At 33.7% G+C, this 15,075-nt stretch overlaps 1 protein-coding gene across 1 annotated transcript in view; it reads right to left on the reverse strand.

The window, feature by feature from the left end:
• Window positions 1-2,174: 2,174 nt before the first annotated feature.
• Window positions 2,175-15,075, reverse strand: part of opa (odd paired) — a 33,423-nt gene continuing 20,522 nt past the window's right edge. The window contains exon 3 of the mRNA XM_068772550.1: window positions 2,175-3,968. Coding sequence (XP_068628651.1) covers window positions 3,340-3,968 — 629 coding nt within the window. The 3' untranslated portion in view covers window positions 2,175-3,339. The remainder of the gene's footprint in view (window positions 3,969-15,075) is intronic.

Consider the following 15,075-nt stretch of genomic DNA (forward strand, 5'->3'; position numbering starts at 1 on the left):
TATACCTCATTTCAGACTTTAATGTCTGAAGTTACGTGTTATTTATTGACGTTAAGTTTTGCTTTCATTGCGGTATATGTTCATATTTAAGCGAACTTGTTTTTATAATTCGGATTCATAATGATCACTGCGGTCATTCGCCATTTTTAATTTGTTTTCGTATTTGACCGTCTGCGAAGAAAAACACTTTACATACTTTATATTTAATACTTGGGATTATATAAACATTATTTAATATAAGTTATGTTATGATATTGAAATGCACAAAAAATGAGTCCCTGGTGTAAAAATATATTTTTACGTTAAGGACCAAGTCAAGCCTCAGGTCAATCAATGTTTTAAACGACATTGGTATAAATATAGAAATTTTTATACACACGATGAATGTATAACTTAAAATTGTTCATAAGTATAACAGTCTAAGAAAACACTACAGATAGTTGAGTAGATAGGTAATAAGAATTTATAAAATTTAGTGACTCAGTTATAAATCGTTTAATGCAGAGAAGAAAAATGAACGACTATAAAAGACACGGGGCGAGGGCCACGCTAACATGCGCGTAACGTGACCAAAGTGATTAAGTCAGTCAGCCAATTATACCTTGTTCTATCGAGCCTGCATGGAGCTCAATATGTTAACATATATGCTTTTTTTAATTCTCCGTCGGACAGTTAAAGAGGCAATTGCGAATGCATGTGCAGGAGTGAGATTTATAATATGAAAATGCTCCTACCGCGCATGCACCATAAAGATCTATAAATCTTTTAAGTACTGGATCGGCCAATCCCTGTTGAGAAACGATAAATCATCCCCGCGGACAGTAAAGTCGGATCGAACCGGGACGCCGTCTCGCTCGCACCCGCGCCTTGCCGCACCTCCAGCATCATTTATCATTTCTTTCTCTCGTTTCTTCTCAATGATAAATTCAATTCTCTTTTGGGATATGATTGTTCTTTGTTTTGTTGTTGTGGTGTTTTATTGTGAGCACCGTCACGGAGTTCGCTTTTTCGATCGGATTCCGATCAAACTGATCGCGAGAATTGGATTTCCATTTCAGATTTCGGGCGCTGGTGATCGATCTTTGCGGCCGTAACAGTGCAACTAATGTAACGCAGGTCTGTATTTAATATGGTAATTGTCAATCATGTTTTCAATAATTTTAAAATGAGTTTAGTTATGAATCAGATGCGTGTTACAAAGTTTTAAGTAGTTTAACAATAATATACTGATATTGGAAAAAAAACTTTTCTTATAAAATGTGTTCAACTTCTAATGTTACATTAAAAACGCATCTTTAAGTTCAACAACGATACTATTTTTAGTTACTGATTTTCGTTATTTGTAACCTCATTTACTTATTTCATTTTATTTTTGTAATTAAATTATAGCGCAATTCTGGATTATTTGCTTACAATGCAATAAAAGACTTATAATATGATTTTGTTTAAATTATAACAACGATATGTACGTGATATAAATATTTAAATACACTATTGCATGATTGGTTTATAATTAAATTGTAACCCGGTTGTTTTATTTAATTTGCAAAAATTAAAATGACTTATATTAATTACATTGATAATATAACATAATATTTTTGATACTTCTTTCAGTAAAATTGTTAAGAAAAAGTGTTATTTTGAAAGTAAATGATATAGTACAGCAGATTGGCAAGTTGGGCCAGTGGCCAGACCACATAGAGCTTGGAACAGATAGGACCGGCAAACGCAGCGTAAGACGTCCACGCACAAGGTGTACAGACAACCTTATTAAGTATCTAATAGATTCAAGCGTTACCTTACGGAAGTCCATCCTAACTAAGAAATGGACTAATATATAGCTACTTCCGCTATGCAGCAGTAGTCGTGCCTTAAAGTACACCGCCCGCCAGCTCGCTGATAAATGCGTGTTTCACTCCTCCACGGGGCATCCATAGGAGATGTTACACCGATCAGTGCCAAACACCGAGTGAGCTGTTTGAAGCTTATTAAGGCTGTCGAAAAACACTGGATGCAAGCCGCTTGCAATTGGTTCTATTGGAAATCTATGCAGAGACCTATGTACGGTAGCGGACGCCCTGTGGCTGATATCCTGATGATGATGAATTATAATAATAATTATAAGGAGATATAATGAAATAAATCACAAGTAACTAAATTTGAAATATGTTTACTTTATTTATTCCTTTCGCTATATACATGGCTGTAGAAAAAGGCAATCAACAAATTCTAAAATTAACTTAAAATACATTCTTTTGTTTCAGTCATTTTTAAAATATAAGTACAATTTACAATCATTCTCTATCTATAACTTCGATCCGTGAAAAAATATTTACGTTATTCTTAATTTATCATAGTTATACAGTTCAGAAATCGCTAGAGCTATTTTTAGCAACGGCACAGAGAGGTTTACAATAAAATAAATCCCTTAATACTATTATCACTGGGCATTTCCTTAACATATTTTTACAAGTTCACTATCTAATTACTTCGATATTACAAATGTACAGTCATACAACCTACCATATCTATAGTATTATTGGACTTGGGTGCTTTGGCCATACTGGTCGTAATGAGACCTAATTTTCATGTACTTATAATATTATAGATAAAATGAAAAATAAGAAAAAGTTAATGTTAAAGTAGGTATACATGCGTTATTGTTTCGTGTAGTTTCAAGCGAATCACAAACATTTTCACATAAAATTTTTCGATTTAGAAAGAATTTGGTACATCATAAAATACTTATCTTACGAAAGGCTGTAATAAATTACTGTCAAACATGCAGTTGACAAAATAGTTACTGCATATCGAGTTCCTTGGAAATTACAATAACTGACAGACAATACTCAATGCAAATACTACGTCAAACATAATAAGACGCTTCCCCACACAACACTATATTTAGGAAGAACATACGGCACGCCGTAAAGCTTCAACTAGCGGTCTTTGTTAACAACTCTGTTGTTTTAGCTTGCACACAAACGTGTAATATTAATTCTATTGTTACCCACAACAATGTTCGCACTTCCAAAATAACTCACTTAATCTCTGCGAAATATCAACTCCAAAGGACGGCAGGCTTATATAAGATAGAAAAAATTTAAAAAGTGACTTCGTACTATACATATTTTTTAGTAAGCGTAAAGAAAACGTGATTTAGCGCTTAAGTAAACTTTCCATTCCACGATTGTTATTATTTTTTGCTATAAAATAGTTTAACGCTCATCTTACTTCTAATATGCGGATAAAGGGTAATAAAATAAATATAATCATGGAAACATTTATTGTTTAGCTTTGTATACGTGACGAATGAAGAGTTTCCTAAGCGCGATGTGGTCAGTACGCAGCGGCGGCACCCGTATGGTGCATCAAATGATGGTGGTGGTAGGATTCTTGTGTGGGGCACCACCAGTCGGGAACTCCATGTGGTACTGTTGGAGCTGGTTGCTGAAATTGCGTCCAGTGGCCACCGAACCCTAATTTATTGTCCATCATACCATTCCCGCCGATGTTTGTTAAATGCGGTTGGTTGTGGTGAGGTGGGACAGGAGGTCGTTCGTACGGTTTTTGGTCGTGGGGATTGAGATATTTGTCGTTGAGACTCTCTAGTTTGTCCGTTATGGAGGCGTGGTGGTGGGGATGATGTCCTGGTGGCGGAGGTGCCGTGGCTGGCGGGGGAGGAATAGGCGCAGGAGGGCTGGATGCGCCGGCGGTTACACTGACGCTACCAGCCGACGAGGAGTCGTCTCCGTCGCTGTCATACCGTGGCGAAGCGTCCCCTGCGGCTCCGTGCACTTTCATATGTTTCCGCAGCGATGACGGGTGGGTGTACGACTTATCACAGCCGTGCACCCGGCAGTTGTAAGGCTTGTCCGACGTGTGCACGTGGGAATGTTTCTTCCTGTCCGAGGAGTTAGCGAATCGACGATCGCAGCCGGCGTACTCGCATTTAAACGGTTTCTCTCCTGTAAACAAAATATCAAAATTAACCGCAATAAAATTAAAAATATTTAATACTTTGAGCATCTGTAGATAATCATTATACGACTTTGATATTTAATATTACTTGTACCAATTCAACTTTTATGGATTAAATGAAACATGCATCGGTGTGTTTTAAAATAACATACATTTTATTCGCGACACTGATGATTTTAATCTTGTATGCAAAATTGGCAAAAGGCTCGATCGTTCAAAGTATAAAATGCTAAAATGTTTTGATAATAGGACAATGAAAAAATTCATTAAGTATTTTTTACATTTGTTTAAATTACTTATTAATTTTACTATTCGCGTAGTTGTTGGAAAATTATTTTTAAATGATAACATTATTACCAATAAATCACTCCAACGCCATGGCTTATTAACATCTTTACTGCAATTTAAAGAAATAACTTTTTAACAAGAAAACTTTTAAAGATCAAAACTTTTACATGTATCTTTTTTAATTTTATTGAATTAACTTTTGCGTTTTTTCTTAATAATAAATATTTATAAAGAAATGAGCACACGTATATATAGTATAACTTAGGATACCTAGCATACTTTATAGATACTCTGATTGAAATGTAAATCAAATTATTTCATTCGTTTCTGTGATATACAATTAAAAAAGGATCAAAATCTTCGAATGGAAACGTTCAATCACGCAATAAATAAACAGATTTGCTCGTTGTTTATAGTTTACGAGTATAAATAAATATTCCTAACAATTGCACGGGATACTTAACACGGCAATAAATCATCTTTATAAGACGACTTTGTCACATCGCTGCAACAAGCCAAGCTTTTGTAACTTGAAATAAGGTATATTGTACTTTAACACCAAGACAAAAGTAATGTTTATGCTTGACACGTGTTTAAATTTTGACGTTTAAATACAAATTTGACTGCGCTAAGGCGACAAAGATTGAAACGGACAATTAAAACAAAAGATTTTATACGTCTGTTCAGTGCATTTCATATTACATTAATTGCTTTTATATTTGAGCATGTAACACATAAATTTAAAATCGGTTTTATTACGTGTCCATAGTTAAACCAACGAAACGAAAAGGCGCACGCAAATCAGTCAATTAATTTAAAAAATCAGTGTCACGTTTTTTTTTTAAATCATTGCCGTTCAAAAATGTCGCCTAATTTTGTGCACCCTCTCCTCTACTTTCTGTTAAGATGATTACAAATATTTATTTCTTTTTTTTTTCACTTTCATGTTAATGTAAGTAACACTATTTCGGCAGATGAAAATTAATAACGCAATGCGGTAACTTTTAAGAATAATAGCACTGTTGACAAACTATGAATAATTATAATATACAACTTACATTATTAGAATTACCAGCTTAACTGACCGTTTTGAAACGTGACATAGACTTTTAATATATTTTTTTATTACAAATATTTTTTGGGGGTTAACCCCTGCTCAACCAGTCATTATCAGTTTGACGTTTTATATATGGGACAAGGTGTCGTCTCAACTCATAGACGCCCACTGCTAGGCATAGGTCTCCCTCAAAGATACCGATGGAGGGATATACCATGATCGCCAAGCTTGAAAGGCGGGTTGGCGATTGCAGTGTTTTACGTTTGGTACGCACGGTACGCTGCTGCCCATCCTCTGGAAACTTGCTTGTGAACAGTGGCAATCCTATATAATTAATGCACAAAGTGCGATTTAAATAAGATTCTACCTCGGGAATCGAGCCCGCCACCTACGACCGTAATTCCTAGTCCTCTATCGCTAAACTACCACTGCTCGACAAACCACCCTAGACAAGGTGTTATTATTATATATTATATTTATTAAGTTTTAGTTTTAGTATATTTATATAGTAGTCATGCTCTCGAGTGCCACCACGTGGGCCCAGTTCTTGTGTGTGGATGTCATATTTATTTCGGAACATTTATCCCAAAGTAATCCAAAATAACTTACAATTCACACAAAGTTTGCTTCTGTAACGGGAATGAAATCCACGAACTATAATCGTAAATGGCATATATTCTTTAAAAGCATTAATGATATACTATGTGTAATATTCTCGTATTAAACGCAGATTAAATCAATTGTTCATAATATTGTAAGAAAGTATTACATTGGTAATTAATAATTGGCCTTTAGTGCTAGTGTTAACAAGTCAACATCTGTAGGTCAGAATTCTATTAATAGTAGTATACACGACTTTAGTGTTAACATGACCTAAATCTGCTTAGTTCGGGTGGATCCAGTCATACCCACCAATCCATTCAGTCCACAAATCATTGAGGCACCAGGCCAACGCCGTTCAAACTACGATAGTATACGAAAGCTTTTAATTTAAGTTTACGGACCCAGCCGCTCCGTGAACTCAACTCCGATGAAGCTGTAAAAGCCCTCGGGCTAACAGTAACTACATCAACAGAGAATAAGTAAGGAAAGCTTTGATCGGCATACCTATTATCCTATGTAAGATTTTCCTACGAGATAAAAAAATCACTGCTGCCTATTATACTTTTTATAACTTTTAATAATGAATTATTTACATTAATACAATTTTAATAAACTCATTGAAATCTTATTTTCAATTATTCCAAGTTATTCATGTACGGGCTATAATATACCGTATTGGATACAAGAGCATTTTTACCTTACTATTAAATAATAGCAAGACAAAAATACTTTATAAGCATGTGATTTAAACGAATAAAATGCATATAAAGTTTGCTACGTTGATCGTTACAGAAGCGCCACAAGTATTATGTATGTATCTTTATATTATCCTTTTACTGTCAAAAGTACGCCATTTATAGTATAAAGACTTAATAGTCATGTTATTATTCATATTTTTATTTGTTCTGTATTGATAGATTCCCACGTATTGTGGTTACATTCATCACAAGTTCACCGAATCGTACTTCATATGAATAACATTGAATAAAATATATTAGAAGTAAGCGGGCGTTCCGCTTCCATGGCCGGGGTACAACAAAACGCTTTTCTTTGTCATGTTTACAAATAAACCTCTTCGGTTGTAATCCCCCTTATTGTGTTTGGAACTTGAAGATCGCGTTGAGGAGGCACAGATGCTAATCTCAAGTGTCCGTTAACGCGACAATAATAGGGCTCTTTAGGAGTTCCCTTTACGCGGATTTTTGTTACATTGTCGATAGGTGAATGGACGGATCGCACATTCGCCGGCTTATTCTGAATCGTGATACTTCCTTTCTTGCATTATGACATTCGCCACTAAATATTTGCGGGAATAATGCATTGTAATTGAAGCTGGAAATACAAAGTTGCGGTGTACCTGCTCACACGTGTGCAGAATGCATCGAAGCTGACACCTACATTGAAGCGGTGGTGTAGTAAAAACGGTAAAACGTTTACAAAACGATTTCTATGTGATTTTATTTTGAGGGGAGCGATAAAAACGTCTCGGCCCGGAGCCCTAATGAGCTTAGGACAAGATAAAGGAGTCAAAAACACGTGTTGCCCGTCTAATTACTAATCGGGCCCTTCATCTCCGTCTTTGTCACAAAAAAGGATCGGACACAAATACTATTAGGATGTGATCTGTACGCACGTGCCGAATAAACATTTGTCTTTTTTGAATGCTTTATGAACTCGGATGATAGATACATTTCCGTCTCGACAGTTTTTATACTAAAAATTTTCGAGGGAGTATGGCCTTCAGCAAATAAGTTGTTAAACATCCCCAAAATGTGGTAGCAGCCTATATAATTTTAAGATACAAAATTTTGTACAGAACAGTTATTTCACACCTGTAAAACTTCAAAAACCACAATGTTAATCGATATCATAATTTTCAGCCATGCTTTATTTGTATTTTTATGAGAAATAAAAATCTCAAGGATTATGTTACAATATGCGTTGAAAAATTGTATATAAAATTATGAACCTATTGTTACACGCAAAGGCTAGAATAGTTACAAATGCTTTAATTATAATTAATATGTTATTTTTCTTTGATAATTTCATTAGGAAAAAATGTTTGATATATTGGGAATTAACACGCACAGCCTTTAACAAAATTGTTGCAATTTAAAATTTAGAAACAGTTTGTGTGCATTACAACGTAACATACACAGCTTTCAACGTATTTGTTCCTGTTATCTTAAGACGTAAAACGATGTTTCATAACTCTTGTATTCATTATGTTCAAGCTTATTCAAAACTAAACATAGTAATGTTAGCGCAAAGCCACATGTGTAAATATTACCTGACACAAGAAAGGTGAAGATATTGTTTAAACTATTAATAAATAATTAAAGAGCTAAAAGTGAGCCGTACTTATTTAATAGCAGTTAAACAAGTACATCACTAAATCGTGTTCTTAAACGAAAATACAAAACGCTCAATACATTAGTTAAAATATTTGACAGTAGAAAAAGAGCACATGAAAAACACAAGTGGGGAATGCACATCGTGAATTCGTTGCATGCCATCTCGAGACACGGGCTAGGGTCAGATGTTTATCTTAAACGCCTGTATCACCCACGGGAGACACTTTTTTGTAACATTATAATCGATATGAGACGTTCTGTGTACGTGTATATATTAGTCCTTGTAAAATGATACGTCTACATGGCTGAATTTCACAGATTATATCTGTTAAAAAATTTTATTTGAACCAATTCATATTTATTACCTATATCAATTATAAAGGATTTTTAGATATGCGTAAAGTAAATTAGATTCAAAAATTCGAATGAATTCGCGCGCTTCTATAAATTACTTAATTAAAAAATAATAAAATTAAATTCGACAAATTAAAATTTTTTAAACTTGTAAAAGTAATTTCTTGGAGTGATAATAGCAGTTAAATTCAACACACGTGCTTATTGTATTACATAGATTAAGTGTAAGACATATGTCTCACAGTTAATCTTAGTCTATTTTTACATTCATATATTAGAAGATATCTTCTAATATATGCGCGCTATAGCGCTTTAACAAAACGCATGTGTTCTTTCGCTCTTGTAAAAGCGCAGTTATGGCGGAAGAAGTCTTTCATAATGGTCTTAATATGATCTGCTAATTAAAATAACCTTTATTTACTTTGAGTATTTTTGACATAATAACATATTCGACGATATATTGCATCGGTGCTTTTGAGTGACGTTTCGACGAAATATGCTTTCCGTTAAACACTACCAGTTTTATTTTAGGAAATTATTAGAGATGTAGTTGATGACATGCTGATGGAAAATATACACTGAAAAATAACCGGTGTTGGAAATAGACCATATTGATAACAGAGATCTACTTTGTTCATCATCGTCATTGTTTTCGCCGCACGACTTCTATAGCTTTACGGTGCATTAGAAGCGATAGGAAGTGGCATGCATCCAGCGTCTACGAAGACCCTTTTCTAGTTTGAAATATCTAGTAAATTTTCATATTCTAAATTAAATAGTTTAATTTTATTTTCGGCTACTTGTTCAAAACTGACAATATTAATGTAAGAAAACAGCGTCTTGGCAGACCGCCTAGGCCGAATTACTGTCTGGTGTAGTATTACCAATAGTCGCTTAAGTGCGTTCCGCTGTGAAAACATACTTTTTAGAAATAGCGCGAACGATTCGTAACCCGACACACAGCAGCCTATGCTCTCGGATTGTGTAAATGGCATTAGGTGAGTTTAGAGAAAAAACATCGATTTAACGGGTGTCGGGTTTACGTGTGTTGTTTAAAGTTAATGTAATGACATTTACTATTAAAGTGATCCAATTTAAAGTTTAGTAAGCAATTTTATATGGCAATTCGGGTTGGTTTTTATAAAGTTTTTATTAAGAATGACATATAAATAATTCAACTGGAAATATGGTCTTAATCTACACTTTAATCATGCCTTAACAGAATATTGCTGGTAAAGAGCACTCAACTAGATTTATTCGACTGATGAAAAGGTTAAGACGAATGACGGTTTAAAGTTTAGTAAAAAATATTTTTTTCCTTCTGGAGATATGGCGATTATACAGGACGATTGGTCATAGGTGTAGTAAAAGTATTTAAAGGGTTAATATTGTAAAGCTCATTTAACAGCACATAACTTTAAAGTGTTTACCACTATTTACAATTGTTCAAAATCTCGGGTCATACAAATTGATTGGATATATGTGTATTGATCACTTTGAAACTTTAAGAATGTGATAGCTCAACAACTTTTGGCAGCACAAAGTCTGCAGTAATATAAAGTAAACAATGATTAATTTTAATATTTAATAATCAGAATTTTAATAGCGCCTTTCTTATTATATTATCATTAGGTTATTTATTATTTTTTAAAACATTGATTATTTTACTAGAAAATTAACTGTATATCTACTATACCCCTATAAAGCTTTTACACGCATAATCTTTCAACCTGTATGTAAGAGTTTTATTCTGTTACTCTTTTTTATAATGAAGCACTAGGGCACATATACACTTACTTGAATTTATTACACACACTTATCAGTTTGAGTTTCCATTTTATTGTATTTCAATTATTATAAATATAAACTGCATTTTTTTGATAACCGAGAAGTAAAAAACCTTTTTTCGATGTCATAAATTATAAAGAGTTTAAGATTAATAAAACGTAACAGTAACCGACTATTCTAATAAATTTTACGACGTCATATCAGACTCGCATCGATTAAGAACATTAAAGTTTTAGGAAATAATTTTAAATTATTCCTTCCTATGTTTTATTTGTACACATATTTGATAATTTAAGTTTTGTAACCAGTTCCCATGATGTATACTTATCACGTAAGTGGAATTTTAATTAATGATCGTTTTGGGTCACTAATCTCGATTTAGAAGCTTTTTACAAGTAAAATTAGATCAATTTCCTGATCAATGATTATGTAATTAGAATAATTAAGTATATAAAAATAACTTAATACGCATTAAAGATATTTTTATGTTTATCTCAACAAAATACGTATTACTTATATGAGTATGTTAACGCTAATCTACCGTATGTCTTTTTATATTTTACATACATTACCACGAAAACCAAAGCTATAACTTATGTTTCCTTAGTTATGTCAAAAAATATTCATTATTTCATATTCCATATGATATTTTTTAATCAAACAGTTATTTAATATTATAACTTTAATTCAAGACATATTTAGATGGAGCAACTAAAATGACACTTTTGTGTTATATAAACTAATAAATAACCAAGTAAGGTTGTGTTGCTTAGTCTATTTTGTCAAATAGGGTTAGGCTTTGATTACCTTATATTATTTAATTTATACGGTTAATTCTGTTATAGCATTATAAATACGTATTAATGTTTTTATAACAGTTGCTTAATATAAAAGATAATGTTATATTTTATGTACGTTATGGGAATGAGAATTGGTATTAGATTAATGTTATTGCATTGTTTTAATCGTTTAATAGCCGGCGCGGAATAGAGCACATCGAAGTTAATTCAATCTCGGATAGACAGCCGAGTAATGAGCGGCCGATGACTGGCCGATCACAGACAATCGCCCAACTTGTCGGACACGACCGCCCGACAACCTACCCACAAAACTAATCTCTATACTAAATTATTAACAACTAAAATTGATTGTGTTCGTAAAGCGCTGCACGAACTTGACTTGTTTGATTCTTTTAATAATTTAAAAAGATTACATTATTTTCAAACCATCCTTAATCGTTAAGACGCGTTCAAATAAACAGATTGAAAAATTATATTTTTAATTGTTTTTTTTTTTTATTTTGTTTACGTAAAAATATTTCTCGAATTAATTTTAAAACCTTTGTTAAGTAAAAGGTGTCGGACTCAAGGTGGCTAGCAAACGTCCTTTAGTTAAACAAGAACAGTTCCACGAAATCCGATTTTCATTGGAGTATTTAAAATGTATTTCATACAGAGTATTAAATGATTTATGACCTGCCTTTTATTCGAAACGTATTTCGAATTAGAAAGATATATTAATATCTTCATTTTTTCCACTTCTCAAAGAATACGGCCCTTGTCCTGGGCATACAAAAAGAATACGCAGGGTCGAGCATTCGGCGCCCAACGACCGTGTGACAAGGTGCTTTATGCGGACGATTATGAGCAGACCGAATAATGTTCCGATACCCGATAAATATCTGCCAACTCATACAAAAGCGTCCCAATAAAAATATAATAGTAAATGTAGCAACAACACTGGCCACAAACTGCACAGTCATATCTCGCTGGTAAATATTATTTAAAAGAAAATGCGTGAGAGAAAGATACATAGCCAGCGTTCAGGATAGAACAAACGAGGAATTATATAACATTTAAAACGCAAGCTTTAGCTATTTTGTCACGAGCAACTGACTATTCTTTAACAGAAAACATTAACATGCATTGGTACTTGTTTTGTTAGTATTTATTTATTTATTAATATTGATACACAACAATTTTTAAATATGAATTGGCCTTTACCTAAATATAAAAATGTTAGAGCCATCATATAAATTCGCTATTACATTTCTTTATACGTTTGGAAGAAATAGTACGACATTTAGCTGTCGCGCCGTTTTACGAGTAAATTAAACTGCCAGTGTCGCTGTTCTGGCGGAAACTGGAAATACGATTTGTCTTGCTCTGATAACTATCTGTTGAAAGTGCGAAAAAGAGAGACGTTTACTTTATACGTTGCAACAAAATAAAAAATATTTTGCATTATATTCTTAGAGTGGTATTTGGAACTGTGCCGCAGTTTTTAATAAGCGAGTTTCATCTCTTTTTATTTACCAAGATTGGTAATTGTATAAGTGATAATAAAAACAAGATAATTGTTTAAGTGATGATAAAATGAAAAAAAAACACTAACTATCATAGTTATATTCAATATAATATTATAAAGTATAACTAAAAAAAGGTTAGGAATCCTACCGTATTGGGTGTAACCTGTAACTAGTATTATATGAAATAAATAAATTACTAATTATTTTATCATATTTATTTTTTTTCATAACTTTGTCTGTTTTAACCAGTTAAAGTTTTAATCAGATACAGTATAGCACAATATTATTTTTATAGATACGGAAACTCCCAGAAATAACAGTCCCAATTCGGTAAAATAGAAGTATTTAGCGGCTTGAGCCGAAACTCTCCCAGGAGCTTTCAAACTTTGCAACTTTAGGAGTCTTAAGCTAGGCACACTCTGCGTCCTGCTACTTCAAACGCGCGGTATCTGCTAATGCTATTTGGGCAGTAGTGACAATCCAGTCCAAAAAATACTCGATGATGTTTAATTTCAGTAAATCTAGAAACTTTGGTCAGACTCAGACTGATGCCTGTTGAGTACATATTTGTGAAGGCCAGCTTGGCCGGTCTGACTGCCCTAGACACTTGGACAAAGAATTGGCAATGATGATTCTTTTGTCACATTATCGTTTTGTTAATTTTTGTACCAGTGGGCCATTTAAAGATACATGAAAGTGTAAAGCACTTCCTATAACGTCGATAATGTTTTTATTTGTCGCATTTTTTCTAGAATATCAAACCAATAAGACCGTCGCTTGAACCGAATCTGGATGTTTTTGTTGCACATAAATAATATAGCACAAGACACCTGCATTCACGAGAATAAGTACAAAACGAGAGCGGGTGTGCTCGTCAATCCGTACGTCAAGCGTTTTGACAGCCCTAACCGGCATCATCGCCGGGTCAAGACGGAAAAAATAACCCGCAACACGTCGGGCACAACGGATTTTTGTTTTTACATTTTTGAGATTGCTACACGTATAATTACTCATCAAAACATTCCTAGATGTATCCTTTTTGTGACTGATGGATACTACTACCTTAGCGGCATCTTCCGCGGATTGGTGGTGCCAGAGCTCGGAGGCCCTTAATGTAATAAATAACTAAACCGAAGGGATTTCTAGGAAGACTCAGTGTTACATATATTTCATGAGATAGTCAGGCAGATGCGCTCGGAACTCCGGCGGGAACTCCAAGAAGTAATCGGTAAGAACCCACGAGATAGGTTTATAGATTAAACAGATAGGTACTACGCGTTTAGTATTCTGACCAAGCCAAGGTATTCTCCTTTCGGATATTCTTGGCTTTGTCAGTTACTTTTGTTGGTTAATATATATCTTTACCATATATGTTCAATAAGAATTTACTTAGGTAATAATGGTTCTGATCTAATTGCGGTTCCATAAGCGTTAGCTTTTCTTGTACATTCTAAACTAGATTGCTATATTTGTTATTAAGTAACTGTTACAATATATTTTTTTCTTTTTGTCTTTAAATGTCGACTTGTACCGATTTTAACGCCTGAATTGTAAATTTCGTCATTGTCGACGCTATTATTCGTGACCCACCAGCGGGAACTGTTATCTAGAACAGCATCTTTTCTTAGATGAACTGCTTTTATCACATTGAAGTGTGCACCGTCACATAAATTATTTTATTCCTTATCTAGTGTGAAGAATCTTCTGACTGAGGTCCGAATGGAAGAATACCCGAAATCAAGAATACTCGCGTAGGCATGCAAAACCAATACTTTCCTCTAAGCTAGGTATGGCAGAAAGACACAATGACATATTGATTATCAACATTTATCTCATTCTATCCGAGTCTCTTTGGAAGAACAGAGAACCAATGTCTTGAGAAAATACTATAGCTCGCGTTACGATGCTTCGATACCATAGAAAGAAATATTTTTTTTATTATTCACTCATTTACATTAGTTTCCGCTTTGGATCATTTACAGCGATTACTCGCGTAGAAGAGAAACGCCGGAAGAGTTCAATTTGGGTAAAATTATTATCAAATCCAGTTGCTCTATAATGCTATCTCACTTTGAAATGTAGCTACGGGGGTCCCTAACACAGTATGATCTGAAAATAATCCACCATAAACAAAGAGGGAAGTTTTTGTATGAAGTAACAACGTTTAAGTAAGCGATCATAACTGTGTGATCAATTGCTTAAAGATTCTTAAAATATTTGTAGGAGCAAAGCATTTCCAAGCTGTTTTTATTATATTAGTATATTCAAAAGTTATGTATAGTAAAGTTAGATTTATTTACAACTCATTCGAATTAGCAACCGGCCACGAAGTTCGTAGTAGT

The sequence above is a fragment of the Battus philenor genome, unplaced genomic scaffold, assembly GCF_028537555.1.
Source record: "Battus philenor isolate CCGP_79_NKW_IND1 unplaced genomic scaffold, ilBatPhil1.0.hap1 SCAF_5, whole genome shotgun sequence".
In the NCBI taxonomy this organism is placed as follows: Eukaryota; Metazoa; Arthropoda; class Insecta; order Lepidoptera; family Papilionidae; genus Battus; species Battus philenor.